At 41.3% G+C, this 17,313-nt stretch overlaps 1 protein-coding gene across 2 annotated transcripts in view; it reads right to left on the reverse strand.

The window, feature by feature from the left end:
* Positions 1-1,625: 1,625 nt before the first annotated feature.
* Positions 1,626-17,313, reverse strand: part of MYZAP (myocardial zonula adherens protein) — a 69,698-nt gene continuing 54,010 nt past the window's right edge. For both annotated transcript variants that reach the window (XM_023751605.1, XM_014453397.2), the window contains 2 exons: positions 11,109-11,209; positions 1,626-2,589 (listed from right to left, as the gene is read on the reverse strand). In XM_023751605.1, the coding sequence (XP_023607373.1) occupies positions 2,490-2,589; positions 11,109-11,209 (201 nt within the window). In that variant the 3' untranslated portion in view covers positions 1,626-2,489. The remainder of the gene's footprint in view (positions 2,590-11,108; positions 11,210-17,313) is intronic.

A 17,313-nucleotide genomic window follows, 5' to 3' on the forward strand; every position in this document is an offset into this window, starting at 1 on the left:
CAGGAACTCACTTAGTCTTTCTGAATAGTTCAAATGTTCAGAATTCTCTACATCAGTGATGGCGAACCTATGACACGCGTGTCAGAGGTGACACGCGAACTCATTTTTTTGGTTGATTTTTCTTTGTTAAATGGCATTTAAATATATAAAATAAATATCAAAAATATAAGTCTTTGTTTTACTATGGTTGCAAATATCAAAAAATTTCTATATGTGACACGGCACCAGAGTTAAGTTAGGGTTTTTTCAAAATGCTGACACGCCGAGCTCAAAAGGTTCACCATCACTGCTCTACATGTTAAAGATATATTTAAAAATATAAAAGCCCTAGACCTGGCCAGGTGACTCAGTTGGTTGGAGTGTCATCCCATACACCAAAAAAAAAAAAAAAATGGTTGCAGGTTTGATTCCCAGTCAGGGCACATATCTAGGTTATGGATTCCATTCTCAGTTGGGACATGTAAGGGAGGCAGCCAATCGATGTTTCTTTCTCATATCAATGTTTCTCTCTCTCTCTCCCCTTTCCTCCCCTCTCTAAAATAAATAAATAAATAAATACATACATAAATAAATAAATAAATAAAATCACTAAACATATCCTAGGATGAGGATAAAAAAAATACAAAGGCCCCAGATAGAGATCACCTTTAATGCTGTGAATGATCCATGGTATTCTTTGAATGTAAAATTACCCACTAAAATTTTCCCCTTTTTTCTTTCTTGTTTTAGGAAAGAGGCGGGAATGTGGTGGTGCTCACGGAGCAGGTTTCATTTCTGCCTTGCTCCCATCAAAGCTCCCATTCCTTCCTGCGTTGCATTGCATTTAGAAATGGCTGTCCGACCAGCTTCTCTAGAGGCCTGCGGCTGGCAGTTCCCTCTGCCACTCCAAGTCCAGCTTCTCTCTCCTGTTCCCAAGGGCTGCCGTTGTCTGAGATGCTCCTTTTCTGGGCACGGTTTCTCGCCACTGGGACATCCCCATGAGGGGACCAGGAGGCAGCAGAGCCTTAAAATAAACCTTCAGGATGAAGCAATTGCTCCTGCGCTCAGCGCCCGGCCAGTGCCTCTGTGTGAACACCTCATTCGGCACTCACATCAGCTGTCCAGGGAGGAGTGCTTATCCCAGGTTCTTAGAAGATGAAGCTTTGGTGACTGCCCAAGGTCCTACAATCATAATTTAAATACCACTTTGGCTTCAAAATGCACACTTTCCTTTTTACACTATCCTGACTCACAGGGATTTACCCATCTAAGTTCCTTTGCTTCATTTCTTCGGTGCTTTATTTTTTTGAAGTAGGGAAGGGCAGAGGGGGGATTGCGCAAAAGGGAGGGTGATTTTTTAAAGTAAAAACTACTTTTGTATTTTATAACCATGTATCTTATTCTTTTCAGAAAGAGAGTTAACTAGTTAAGTTTCAGAGCTTAAAAATACACACACACACACAAACACCATAACCCCCCCCCACACACACACACACATACACACACATCTTATGGTTCATAAGTGCTTCTATGGATTATGCTAATTGAAAGCTCACCATGCCCTGACCTTAACACCCACTTCAGAGTCTGATTCTGTTCTCGACCCCTTGTCCATGGTCATGGGTGAAACACAGAGACAACATCAGTAGAACAAAATATATGGCATTTATTAAACAGATGTGACACGGGTAATTATAATATCAGAGTAGAGCATGCATGAACAAATTACTCATTCGTTTAACAAAAACACTAATCAATACTGAAAACATGACATGATTAAATTTCCACAACGTACAAAATTCTCTTTCAGTTAAAATGAGAAAGAAAAAAAAATCACAGGTTGAATAAATACAGTGATTTCAGCTGGCTCCACAGAGGCCTAAGGCACAGATTAAACGAAGGGATTGGCAGGTCAGAATGAAGCGTGTCTGCCCACATGAGGACCATCTCCAAGGGTTCCCTCAACGCTGCACACAACCGAGAGGAGACCGCACTTGTGCTGGGAACAATCCACCTCCCAGCCCCCACCCCCGTCAAGTTCCCCGGTGCCCATGCTCTTGTGGGCAGGCTTCTCTGCTCCAGAGAAATACTGCCTCTAATACTTTTACGGGTAAACAAAGCCTTCATGCGTAACAAATGGTCCTGGCCAGATTAACATGAAATTTCAAATGAATGCCCTTTTTCCTCCCAACTGAAGTCTAGTAAAACAAAATAGATTGTGAGGGAATTCTTCTGACAGGACTTAAGCGTATACACGGAAAACTAACAATGGCCCAGGACAGTGGAATAGGCTGGTTGGGTGTTTGAAATACGACCTTGTAAACCTCTCTCCTGCCCTCCCCCTCCGCCTCCACTTTCCTTCACATCTTATGAAATGGATCAGAACCGCAGCAATTTCCATTCTGGCTTAAACTGCATATGCGAAGAAGCAATAGTCACCCTTTCCAGACTTCAAGCAGCCAGGTCCCAGGGCCTTTGTCCATCTGTAAAAAGTGCACGTCTCTGAGGGCCTAAGTCAGAGATTTCTTCATGGTTAACTCCAGGACTCGTGCGTATGGGGCATAGTTCCTGGAAGGCATTGCGGAGACTTCACGGGTCCGATGTGCTTCGCTGAGAAATGAGAAAAGGCTGGTCAGGAAGATGAAACAAAACTCTCCGTGCTCTTGGGAAAGTCAACTCTGGGAAATGGCTTTTTGACACTTAAAAACAGACTGTAATAATGCAGTTGAATATTTCATTTAAATGTTACAAAAGGGACCATTATTTGTAGCCAATTGTAAAGGCTTAGCACGTGCAAGGCATCCATGATTCAGAAAAATGTAAAACATGCATTGAAGGAACTCATAATTTGGTGGGAAAGATCCGTACATAAGTCATTTTAAGATGATGTATCGGGCACGACCATAATAGAGACGTAAAGAGCTGAGCTGGATATTCTCCATTTGCCCACTCAGATCTACTTTCCCGCTTCTCCACTCCCTCTCAGCCCTGGGGAGCTGACCCGAAGGTCAGCATCAATGGACTCCCTCACCGTTCATTGGGTCATTTGACCAATTGGGACATGATAGCGGGAGATGAGAAAACAGGACAGAGAGGTCAGAACATCTGTTCCCTCCTGGCCAGGTGGCAGGTGGCAGGTGGCCATACTCCGCTGGCAAAGGCCACAGGTACAGCCCTACCCTCTGTCTCCTCCACTGGCTTTCACCCCTGCCTCTTTAGGCCCAGACTCTGCCACGGTCCTTTGCTTATTTTCCTTAAAGGTGTCCAAATCTTTACAAATAGTCCCTTCATTTAAGTTTCTCCAATAGTCCCTTCCAGCCAGGACCCTGAGAAATTAATATATTATGGAAAAACTGGGGGCAGAATGAGCTAGCATTACTAGGAGGGCATCCGGAAATCCGCACAGGGAAGGTGAATCTTGAAGGATTCTCAGGCATCCCTCACGTGGGCAAGGAGGGGATGGGGATTCCAGGCAGAAGAAACCGTATGCGCCAAGGCAAGGAAGGGCAAACACGAAGGCCGCAGGTGCGAAAGGAGACACACTTGGTTCAACTGGAGCAAAGACTTCAAAATGGAAAGCGGGCAAAGCCAAGACGTGGTGGAGCAGGGCCCTTGGTGCTCTCCTAAGGAGTTCAGAGGGGACAGAGTGTCCTAAAGGCTTTCAAGGGGTTTGGGGGGATGATATGCTCATATTTTTATTCCAGCAAGATACCTTGGTACTGCTGAGGGCTGACTGCTAGGGGTCAGTCTGGAGGCAGAAGGTTAGTTGGGAGATTTTTGCTATTTAGGATGTGATCATGAGAATGAATTCTAACAGTAGCACTGCAGGTAAAGTAGCAAGGAAAAGTTAGGAGGATATGTGAGATGTAGATTTAATAGGATTTAGTGACTAAGATGGAGCCATATCTCATATTATTTCCTCCTGGATACATAATACAACTACATTTCCCAGCCTCCCTTGCAATTCGGTGGGCCACGTAACCAAATGAGCAGAAATCATTTACAGTTGACCCTTGAAGAACATGGATTTGAACTGTGCAGGTCCACTCATAAGAGGATTACACGGATTTAAAATATCTGCATATAAGGGGGCCCACACAGTTCAAACCCGTGTTCTTCAAGGGTCAATGGTATTTTCAGTCTGCAGTTGGAAATCCATGTACGCTCAAGGCCTACTTATTATAGTCAAATTTTTGATTGCGTGGGGGCTGGTGCTCCTAATTCCTGCATTATTCAGTAGTCAACTGTATACTGCTTCCAGGTTTAGCCTATAAAAACCTTCTACATAATTATCTGATTTCTCTCTTTCCTTTCATGCAGAGGAGACAATAGAGGACCCAAGAGGACTCCAAAGCCCAGGCAGAGTCACTAGACAGGAGAGTCCTGGGCTCCTGGGTGGTGTGTGGAGCGAGGCCCATGCCAACCTGCCTTAGGTTGTGGTGAGAAATCAACCTTTACTGTGCTCAGCCCCCAATATCTCTGGGCTGTTTGTTACAGCTGCTACATTTCTTATCCCGACTGTTGCAATGACCAATTATGTATATGAGATATAAGACTCAACTCTCTTTCCCCTAACTTTCCATGCCCAATTACGCACCAAGTGGTATGGAATTGAAAGTACTGTTTTGTGATCTCTCTTCTCTATCCCCCCAGCCACTGCCTTAGTTCAGGCTCCCATACTTTATCTTTGAATTTTGGAACAGTGTTCTAAATGGTCTCCCTGACTCCACCTCCCCGAATTTACTATCCATTTGCTGTCAAGGACATCTTCCTAAAAAAGACAACAGAACACATTACAGTTGTTAAAAATTCTCCAAAGTCTCCCTAATACTTCCTGGGTGAAGTCCAACTCCTCTGTCTGGTCTAAAGGCCCTCCACCATCTCCTGGCTGACTTTGCAAACCAGCACACAATTCTCACCATTCACTGCACTGCTGCCCACCTCCCTGCAACCTCATGCTGTCCCCTCCACCTTGAGTGCTTCCCTAATCAGATCGATCTGATGAATTCCTGCCTGTATTTCAAGACTTAAACCAGGCAGCACCTCCCATATGACAAGTTCCCTGACCCCCCCCACCAGTGACAGAAATGATCCTTCCTTTCTTTATCCGTTCACAGTTCCCTTGAGCAGCGCTGCTCAATTCCTTGCTTCCCAAAGGTTCACTTCTGCTAAACTTTCCCAACACTAACACCTCCCATTACCTTGCAGTGATTTTCAACTAAAGAGTAGTAGGGAGACAGTTTCTTAATGAGGTCTATTAGAAGCTTGGGGCGGGAGAGGCTTTTAAACTTCACATGTCTCTCCCCAATTGATTCAATATGTCCTTTCCAAGCCCTCTGCCTTACCCTCCCCATAACACCTTGAAAAGGCCTGTCACACAGGCTTCTGACACACCACTGGGAGCACCTCATTGCACCCCCTGGTCTATGCATCTAGGAGACAACTCTGCTGGGTGTCAGTTCTTGAAGAGTGAAAACTGCATCTCACTCATCTTCATGGCCCCAGAAGCTCACTCAGGCCAGGCACAGAGCCCTCACTCCACATACAGGTGACAGAGGGAACCAGAGGACCAAGGATGCTGAGAAGGATGCTCAGAGTGTCACCTGCCACACAGAGGAAGCCACGGGATCTGGCAACCCAGGAGTCCGCAGTGACCTCCCCAGGCAGGTTCGTGGAGTGCCAGGGGCAGAAGCCAGATGGCAATTTTTGCCAACCACTGTGAAAATTCCCCATAACAGAAATGGTCTCCAGTGACAATATTCTAAAAGCCCATAAAGTGCAGAAATATTTATAAAGGTGGACCTTCCGGGCTTCAGAAACAGGCTCATACAGCCCAACCAAAAAGAGTGAGGTATTTTACTCAGTTGATCACTAGGAAACAATAAGATTTAAGAACACAAATAATTTTTTCAACCATATAACTGAAATTTGACCATTTTCTTTAAAACGTTAAGGCTATTGTTAACCATTTATAAATCCATAAAGAGGAAATTCCCCTGGGGGAATGATAGCAGAATCAGCAACTAAAGCTTTGACAAAAGCTACTTTGTGTTCTGGTCTCTGCAACAGAAATTTGAAAATGTAGGCATTTTAAAGTGCTTACTGTGTGCTCGGCACTTAGGACCACAGGGAATATTTTTCATTAAATTGTACCTATTAAGACATAATTTATGAGTTTGCTGGAAACCAGGTTTTACTTGGGGCAGGAGTAAGAGGCCTCTTTTCTTTTGTTATTTTTGTTTTCACTTTTCTCTGTGAACTAAGGTTAGCTGACCTGAAATTGCTCTCCACGGCTTTAATTAGCATACGTCAAACCTTTCAAATAAAGCGGTTCAATCTTTTATTTTAAAAATAGGAGTTTAAAAGCCCCTGAAGTCGCACTGAGTGCCTTCTCACTTCTTCCCCTTCTCCTCGCTCCGTGAAGAGATCCTTGCTGTCCAGGAATGTGTGTAGCAGAGGTTAGAGGAAGGAGGGGAAGGATTTGAAGAGAAGAGCCTGGAGGTTGAGAGATTAGACATGACACTAACTAACCTCAGGCAGTGGGAAAAGAAAGATATGAAGCAAGTCATGAAGGAAAAAGGCAGCACTGTATGAGTGAGTGAGTCTAGAACAGCCATGAGCAAACTAGGTGACTGCAGTATACTGAGCTTAGGTAACTGGGAAAGCAGTGGCAGCAAAAGAAAATACGCAAATGTGGTCACTGCACTGGGGACCCTATGTCTGTGACTCATCTCAGCAAGCTTCTGAGGGAATTACTATCTTGCTATTCCAGGTGAGAAAACTGACTTGCACAGCTGTGGATGGAGCAAGAGGAGGCAGATCCAGGACCCAAACCCAGAGTTAACCTCCTGCAAGTATTCAACCACCACTAAGAGAAACCGACTTTGGTAGAGAGAATGACTGGCTCAGTGATGGATCTCGTGGTATGAAGATCAAGCAGACATGAGCTGGGAGCGTCCAGCAAGCAGAAGGAAATGAAGACTTGTATGCAAGACAGAGAGATTCAACTACTTCATGGCTCAGCCACAGGGCAAAGCCAGGAGACTGGATGCCATCTTTATAGAAACTACTGTAACCAAGCTAGAACCATGAGGAGTTCCTACAGTGAGATCTTAGAGGAAAAAGAGGATCCACCAAAAAACATGAAGGACAGGCCAGGAAGGTAGGAGAGAACCAAGAAAGGAAAGTCCTATAAGGGTAAGAAACAGACATTCTTCTGCTAAAAAGGACTATCAAATGCTAGAGAGGGATGGCTCCAATCAACAGATATATGTGCCTATTATGTGTGAAGTACTATTCTACTAGTAACTAAGTCCCAGAGAGACTACAGTTAGTGAAATGGATGAAAATCCCTGCCCTCCTGAAGCTTACATTCTAGTGGGGGGAGAGAGATAATAGAAACAAAGAGGTAAAATATAAGCAAGAAATGTTTTCCCACCCTAACCGGTTTGGCTCAGTGGATAGAGCGTCAGCCTGCGGACTCAAGGGTCCCAGTTCGATTCCGGTCAAGGGCATGTACCTTGGTTGCGGGCACATCCCCAGTAGGGGGTGTGCAAGAGGCAGCTGATCGATGTTTCTCTCTCATCAATGTTTCTAACTCTCTATCCCTCTCCCTTCCTCTCTGTAAAAAAATCAATAGAATACATTTTTTTAAAAAAGAAATGTTTTTCCAAGTCCTTTATTAAATAAACTAGAGGCCTGATACACAACATTCCTGCAAGGGGCTCAGCCCTCACAGCCCCAGCTTCGTCTAGTCGTTCTGCTGTTTGATTCAATTAGCATATTAGCTCTTTATTATATGGGATCATATTATAATACAGATCAGCTGCCTAAGACCCCACTTGGTGTATATCTTTCATTCATTCAGTCATGAAATAAATGCTAGACCAGGGGATGGCACCCTAGCATCCCTGTCAGTAGGCTACCCAGTGTCGGCAGTGATGGGGGAAATGTGTGTGTGTGTGTGGGGGGGGGGGGTGATAAAAGGGGCTTGATGGCTCTGTAAGTAAGGAAAAGGTTAATTTCAATTCTTTTCAGCAGTACATAAATATAGGACAGCTCTAATAGACAGGTGCTATTAGCCATAGCACAGCGTACAGCCCTTGCAGGTGTGAGGAGAAATGAGCCGTAGGGCTACTCCACAGTGAGACTTTGTGCCGGGGTCTGGGACACGCTGGGGCCACTCTGATGTCTCAGCTGACAGAGCCTCTTCAACCCCTGGGCCTGTCTAGAGGGTTTCAGACCGCTGATAGTTTAACTGAGGAGCTCAGTGCATACTAAAGCACTTCGCACTTGAATAAGCTATTAATACACCTGACGAAATCATTAATAACCACCAATAAAAATTAAGTTGGATACACTGTCTTAGCACACACACATTCATTTATATTTGATACACTGTCTTACATGTAAAGTCAGAGATTTTACTTGGTTACTAGTAATAATAGCTATTATTTAGGAAGTGCTTAATTTAGGTCTCGTTACCATGCTAAACACTTTGTACACGTTTTCATGTAATCCTCTTAGCAACCCTCTGAGTTCTGATACTGCCATCTTCATTCCCATTTTAAGGTGGAAATCACTGAGGCTTAAGAGAGATGACGTAGCTTGCCCAAGGCAGTGCTCTGCTGACAGCTGGCCGGGCAGGGCACACCTGCAGCCCGGGGTCCCCAGCTGGACCACATTGCCGAGTCCTTCGTGGGAGAAGAACAGGGAGCAGGAACCAAACCCTTGTACATCCCTGAGGCGTAACTCAGTACTTTCGTTGATCTAAAACACTGTGGAGGAGCCTGTTTGTAAAACATTCTGGAAAACACCATGGAATCTTGTATCGGTTAGACGCAAGTTTGAAGTCCAAATTAGAATCAGGAATTTTGTTGGAACACACACAACACAATTTAGCGACTCTATTTATTATTTTAAAACCACAAATGTACCACACCAGGGCTCAGAAAGCCTGGCTCTAATCCTGGCTGTGTGGCTTCCAGTCATCACTTTATCTCTCTGGGCCTCAGTTTTGATGTCTATAAAACATGGGGATTAAGCTAGACCAGGGGCTTCCAATTTGTTTGATCACAGGACTCTTTATTCAAACAAAATCTTACTTGGAATCCAACTATAAAGCACACTAAAAGCTGACTTCTTCTCAGTTGGTTTTCTTTGGGTGATGGTGGTGGTGAGGAGGGGGTCCCCATAAGCCAGCTCCTGGCTAACATCCTCACCCCAAAGCCTTAGCACAGAGCGTGGCGGTTCCAAGAAGCACAGGTGGAAAACGACTGCCCCGGATGATCTCTAAAGACCTCGTGGTGCTCACCACCCTGGCTGGCGTGGTGCCTGTCACATAGTAGGCACTTCATAAATATTTGTGAGGAAACGAATGAAATATTATTCTGCCTTTTCGGAAATGTGGATACGTAGTTTTCATTTCCTCCGCTGATTGACCCAGGTAGTTAAAGTGCTAAGATGGATCCTGGGGGAGACCAAATGTTACATTTATGGAAAAGCTGCTTTTAGATACCGAAGTGGCTTCCAAGTTCACCGTGGCCATAAGTTAAGGGTCTGTCAGCACTTCCATTATGAAAACCGCTTTGTGGTTTCATGACTTCGCCATAAAAGTTTGCTTCAGGCTATCCTTCGGCACACAAATTGAAAACCATGTTTTAAGCCAAAATGTGGGAATTAGAAAACAAACAACTGATTGGTTTCAGACACAGTTTTGGACCTGGCCTGGCCAAACAAGATTTATTATGTGGGCAATTAGAGTGGACTAGGCCACTTGGTTCTTAAAAAATGAAAAGGAGGGAAATGGCCTAACTATTTATATTTCAAAAGGAGTTCCTGGATATGATCAATCATTCCTTTTTAAAATTTTTATTAATTTGTTGACTTGAGAGAGAGAGAGAAAGAAAAAGAAAGAGAGTGACATGGAGTTGTTGTTCCATTTATTCACTGGTTGATTCTCATATGTGCCTTGACCAGGGATGGAACCCGCAACCTTGGCATATGGAGATGATGCTCTAACCAACTGAGCTACCTGGCCAGGGTGCTTTTTGGCTACACTTTTATGATGTACTCTGTACCTCACATGGGTGAGACCTGGGGCCTATTTACATAATCTTCTCCCCCTTTTTTCTTTCTTTTTTAAAAACTTTTTCTATTAATCATATCGGAGTGACGAAATTTGCCTTGCTTTCACCAGAAACAAGCAATGTAAATGAGAACAATGTGACCTTGGTTACCTAAGTCACAAGCCACATGTCATCAGCATGCTGCTTATCAGCTTGTTTTATGTCCTCTTTGGACCAAGCACAGTTGTGAGCACCTGGAGACGGTGGGTTCGTTACAGGTTCCCAGGCTCTAATCTTACTAGGACGAGACCTAGGCATGGGCGTGTGGAGCTGAACATTGAACGTGTCAGTCCTCTAGTGCAGAAATGCAACCGAATGCAACAGGCTATGGTTATGGTATATCTGCTCATGACTGAAGCACATCATTTATTTATTAATCTGAATCAGTGCTTGACAATACTCTGTTATGGTGCTGGGGCATAGATGAATTTTGTTCAAGATTTAGACTCTCCCTCCCTCACAGGTCCCTCTCACAATGTTGTAAGTCACTACAATATCTGTTTTCCCTTCCAGGCTGCACTCTAGGACAGGATTTCCCTCCCAGGCTGCCTCTAACTGTTTGGCACAATGTCTATGGAAGGAAGGAAGGAAGGAATGTCGGGCACAATCTCTTAGTAGGAGGAAGGATGGAGGAAGGAAGGAAGGAAGGAAGGACGGAAGGAAGGAAGGAAGGAAGGGGAGGGAGGGTTGAGAGGGGAGGGAGGGGACGGGAGGGGAGGAGAGGGGAGGGGAGGAAGGGAGGAATGCACTCACTGATAGTGGCACTCAATCTCTCCCTGAAGTGGCTTCCCAGATCTCTCCTTCACCTCCCCTCCCCCCTGAACAATGCCCCCCCCCCCCACAACTCCCACAGAAACCACTCAGATGCTTCAGCAGTCACCACTTATCTTTGAAGAAATATTTTTGATAGAAAGAATGCAATTCTCATCATAACAGCTCAGGAAAGTATTTTCTTAAGTCAAAGAAGAATTTGAGTCAGAAAAACAGGAAATTCCTAAATACCTGGGTACAAGATCACAGCCCACTCCAACCTCTCTGGTTTCCACTTCAGTCTTGGGCTGGGTTTCTATTAAGTAATCCAACTTGCTTTGTAATTCATTATTCTAGAGATGTGGGAGAAAAAAGTATTTTTAGTAAAACAAATATGTTCCCCCACAAATATACATGATATAATTTACATATATTATCAGATTTTCCCCCATGACATGGCTATCTATCACAATGTATAAATCAAGCACCTCTTATACAGTAGGAATTGAAGAAATACATAGATTGGATTCTTACAGGTAGCTTTCTGTGCATGCACATACATATGTATCCAATTTTACATAAATGGAAACAAACAAAATATCCTGATCTACATACTAAATCTGTTTTTCACTTAACAATTTGTTGTGAATACCTTTCCACATTTATTAGTTTTCTTTTTATATCAACAAACTCTTTTAATGCATTCATAGCATTCCATTGTGTAGATGTACATTATTTATTTAACTTATTGATGGGAATTTAGATATTTAGTGCATTTTTACAATTATAAATAAGGTAAGTTCAGCTTTTAATACTCCCTTATTAAACTATAAAATGAGTAACTCTATTAATTTAATTTAATGGGAAATACCTCTATAACTTAATAATTAGTATTTCATAGGTGTGGAAAATTCAGAATCTCAAACATATAAAATAGAACAAGCTCTTTGGGATTAAAATTAGCATTCTAATTATTTTTTTTTCAATGCAGGGCCAAACATTACGTAGGTTGATGATCACATGCTCAGGAATTGGAAATTTGCCCCATGGGGAAAATGAAGGACAAAGGAGCAAAAAAAGTTGAGGATATTGGAATGAAAACAGATGACATGAAACAGATGAAATGATGGTGCCTAAAATCTAATGGGCAAAAACTTACACAAAAAATTCAGAAAGAGGTTAACAGTGGTTATCTCTATATAGTGAGATTTTTAGATGTGTACTTAAAAGTTCTACTTATTTTTCTATAATGCTAGACTAAATTTTCATGCGGCAATGAGCATATCTATCTTACTGGTTATATCCTCAGAGCATGGCATGTAAGATGTGCACAATACTTCTTTATTGAATAAAAAATGTGTAAATGCCTTTACATATTATTTGCATAACTAGAAAAAAACGTTTCAGAATTTGTCTTCTCCTTAAGTTGGAGCAGAAGCTGAGGCTCCGTCCTAAGGTACTAGATAGCACAGAAACGTCTCCAAGTTCCATGGAAACAGAGGCTCATTTGTTGGAAAGGAAGAATGTGGGTTACAGCTCAGTAGCGCCCACTCTGAATGGGTGCTCGGATACAAACTCCTGGAGGGTGTAAAGAACCATGAATTCTTTCTAATAAATGGGAAGTGGTGTAAAGGAAGGGAATTCAATCCAGATTCCCTAGCAGCTCACAAGCCATGACAGACCTGCAGGCTCCGAATCTATCCCCTGACACTCAGTATGGGAGACCCCTGCTGGCTCCCTGCCAGGGGCACATCAACATTCTCTCTCTCTTCCCCCCGCACCCCCCCCCACCCATTCTCCCCTGTTCTCTCATATGTAAGTAGATTATATTATACATACTTTTGTACTTCGTTCTTTTCGTTTATATAAGCATTTCCTGTTATAAACATTTTAATGGTTGCATTATATTTTCTCTTAATCTCTTTAAAATACATATGATTTTTAAAGCAAAAATTACAACAATATATTGTGCGTTTATAATGTATATAGATTCAATACATATAATAATTGTAACAGCAGGGGGAGGGGTAAATGGTCCTATATCATTGCAAAATTTCTACATTTCACAGGAAGTGGTACAATATTACCTCTAAGTGGACTGGGAACACTTAATGATGTATATTTTAATACCTAGAGCAATCGCTATTAGAGAAAAGACACACAGCAACATTCCAGTTGATAAATTGAAATGGAATTCTAAAAACTACTGAAATCATTGAAAGGAAATGGGAAGCAAAACAAACAAAAACAAAGGGAATAAAAAACAAATAATAAAATGGTAGACCTAAATCCAACAATATCAGAATAATTAAATATCAATGGACTATATACTCCAATGAAAAGTCAGAGACTATTAGAATGTATAAAAAAGCAAGACCCAACTTCATATTGTCTATAAGACTTTAAATATAGAGGTACAGTTCAGTTGAAAATAACTGGATGAAAAATATATACCATGCAAACGCTAAACATGAGAGGGCAGGACTGGCTATATTGATAGCAGATAAAATAGACTTCAAGACAAAGAATATGAACAAAGGTAGTGACCAACATTTCATAATAATGAACAGGTTAATTCATCACCAAAACATAACAATAAAAAATGTGTATGTATCTATTGACAGAGCTTCAAAATACATGCCGTCAAAAATAACAGATTAAAGGAAGAAATGGATGGCCTAAAACCATGGTTACACATTTCAGAACCCCTCTCAGCAATTGATAGGACAATTATGTCAAAAAAACAGGAAAATATAAATAATCTAAGCAATATTATTAACCACCTAAATCTAATTGATATTTATAGAACACACACAAAAACAGCAGGATACACTCTTTTCACAATATTTAACCGAGAGAAACCATATGTTGGGTCATAAAACAAGTCTCAATAAATTTAAAAGAATTAAAACCATACAAAGCATGTTCTCTGACCATAATGATTAAATTAGAAACCAAAAACTATAAGATATCTAAAAACAAACAAACAACAACAAAAAAACCAACCACACACCCCTCAACTATTTGGAAGTTAAATAACACACTTCTAAATAATGCATAAGTCACAGAAGACTCTCAAAGAAAATTAGAACATATTTTGAACTGGATGATAATGAAAATACATCACATCGAAGCTTGTGGGATGGTAGCTGAGCAGAGCTTAGAGAGACATTTATAGCTTTAAAGGCTTATATTAAAAGAGAGGTCTATAACCAATGACGTAAGGTCCACCTCAAGAAGCTAGAAAATGAAGAGCAAAGTAATACCAAAATAATTAGAAGGGAGGGAATAATGAATATCAGAGCAAAACTCAATAAAATAGAAAACAGACAATAAAGGAAATCAATAAAAATAAAAGCCATTTTAATTTTTTTAAAAAACATCAACAAAGTTGGTAACCCAATAGCTAGACTGATCAAAGAAGAGGAGGGCAGGGAAGGAGGGTGGCACAGATTATCAGTATCAAGAATTAAAGAGATACTGAAAGGAAACAGGTGGGTATCTAGGTGGGGGGAAATCACTAATCCTTACACTCCATACAAAACACTAAAATGAATTCCAAAAGGATCACAGGTCTAAATTAAAAAGCAAAAACTATGACATTTTTAGAGGAAGTCATAGGAGAAAATTTCTGCAACCTTGTAGTAGACAAAGATTTCATAGGAGGCAAAAAGCATAAGCTATAAAAGAAAAAAAAAAGATAAATTGAATTTTATAAAAAATAAAAACCTAAACAAAAATACCTTCAAAATATATCCAAAAAGTGACAAAGCAAATGGAATGAGAAAAAATGTTCACAATACATTTATCTGACAAAGAGCTGGTATCCAGAGTATACAAAGTACACCTAACACAATAATAAAGAAAACTAAAGACTCAATAAAATAATGGGCAAAAGGTTTGAACAGACACCTTAAATATAGATATATAAATGGCCAATATGCATTTTAAAAGATGCTCAACATCCCTAGTGATCGCAAATAAAAATCACAGAGATACCACCACATAACCTCTAAAATGGCTAAATTAAAAAGACTGACAATACTTAGACTGAGGACGTGCAGAAACTGGAGCCCTCCAATGGCTGGTGGGAACAGAAAATGTTACAACCGCTTTACCAACCTGTTTGACAGTTTCTTTAAAAGTTAAACCTACATCTACAATGCAGTTATTTGACCTAGGAATTTACACAGGAGGAAAAAAACATGTCCACATAATGATTTGTACAGTAATGTTCATAGCAGCTTTCTTCAAAATAGCCCCAACTGGAAACAACGCAAATGTTTATCAACAAGCGAATGGATAAATACATTGTGCTATATTCATACCATGGACTGCCACCCTGCAATACATCTGAAATCATTATGCTGAGTGAAAGAAGCCAGACACAAAAGAGTCAATGCCATATGATTCCACTTACATAAAATGCAAACAGGTCAGAGTGACAAAAGTGTCCCCTCCTTGGGGGAAAAAAAAAGTGATTGCCTAGCAAGAAAGATTGACAAGGGAAACAGAGTAGCTGGCTGGGGAGTGATGGGAATGTTCTCTTTCTTGATTGTGGTGGTGGTTTCACAGGTATACATGACTGTCAAAACCCATCGCATTATACACTTCATTTTTGTAGTAAAGTATAATGACATATAACATATTAGTTCCAGATATACAGCATAATGATTCGATCTTTGTATATATTGCTAAATGACCCCCACAGTAAGTCTAGTTAACATCCATCATTATGCACTTTAAATAGATGCAGTTTATTTACATAAATTAATATATAATAAGGTTGACGAGGGAAAAAGAAAAGATGGTGAGAGCCTGAACCTGGGTAGTACAAGGGAAGTTGTAAAGGGAGGGGCAGATTTAAGAACTACTTAAAAATAAAATGGACAGGATCCGACACAGGAAAACACAGGCTGCCTGCTGCTCCCAGTCTTGCAGAATGCGACTAAACTGGACCGACAAGAGCAGCTCAGACTGCCGCCTGGCCTGTGCGCTTAAGAGGTTGCTTCTAGGATCCAGGATCAAGTTCCAGGGTTTTCCTGCTTTCAAATACCACCACCTTGCGTTTAGATGTGAAATGCATACCATCCAGCAGCTCTGGAGGCTGGGTGTCTTCCAGGAAGGAAGGGCCTGGTATGGCACCTTTTGACAGTCTTTTGGAAGTTATGTGACAAATGCGGGGCAGCCACCACCTCCCCCGTCTCCCTCAGGCCCGGGAAACAAGCAGCGAGGCTGTAGCACACACACTAAACAGAACGTGTGTCCAATAAAGGGCGTGCATGGAGCCCTGATGCCTGGGGCTGCTGCCCACTGGTACACGGGGAAATTAATGAGTCCCAGGAATGCACAACAGACACGTGGAGAGGTTTATGGACCACACAGTACACATTAAATGCAGGATGGACCAAACCAAGACATTCGAATCCTTCCCTCTGACTTTTCAATGTAGCTGTACATGTAGGATTTCCAGCAGAAAAAAATATATAAAATGGGATTTATGCAGAATTTCAGAAAGCTTACCAACCTAATGAAGATGTATGCTTGGAATTTTATTTTGAGAATATCTTCTATATAAAAAACAGGAAATGGGATATTTCTTCTTCAAGAGTTTGTTTGGAAAAAGAATGGGCATATTTTTGTATCAGGAAGATTTGAATCAGTTGATGAAAATGCAGTCTAGTGGGGCTAGGCTAGACAAATTTTGGGGGATCTGGTTGGGGTGGGAATTGCATAAGCATCAATAAGTACAAATGATGAATTCAGGGACCAAAATTATCCATATTTCTCTATTTAAGAGAAGAAGGGGGAAGAAGACAGGAAGAGGAGGAGGAAGAAATATATACCAATGACACCTAGACAACGGAAGAAATAATAAACACATACACTTTTCTAATCACTTAGTATTAACTAATTTAATCTCTCTAACAACTCTGTGGAGAGGATGCCATACCAACAGAGGACTTCCATGTATAGATGAGCAAACCAAGGCACAGAGCAAAGTTAATGTGCTCAAGATCACATAAGTAATAAGTGGCAGAGTTGAGATTTGAACTTAGGTAGTCTGGCTCCAGCGTCTGCAATTGGGCCCTTAAAAGAAAGTAGCTACTTTATTCATAAGACAGAATATAGGAACTTATCAAATTTGCTTACCAAAACTTTTCAAAGAGATCTGAAACACCACCACCGGCAAAATTATGGTTTAAGGCATGGGGTGAAAAGTCACAGTATAAAAATTACTGGTATTAGACTAGATCAACATAAAAGACATTCTTAGTGCCCAACAGAACCCTGTATTGTAGAGCAATGTAATTAGATAAATTTGGAGAACACTGGTGTGACCTCATGATCTTAAAAAAAATCCATTTTCCCTAATCCTGTTACTAAAAAAATTGCCAGATAGTTATTCTTCAATGTAGTTCTCCACCAAAATGAAGCAGAGCTGCTTGGAGACAAA

This window comes from Myotis lucifugus, unplaced genomic scaffold, assembly GCF_000147115.1.
Source record: "Myotis lucifugus unplaced genomic scaffold, Myoluc2.0 scaffold_23, whole genome shotgun sequence".
Taxonomy (NCBI): Eukaryota; Metazoa; Chordata; class Mammalia; order Chiroptera; family Vespertilionidae; genus Myotis; species Myotis lucifugus.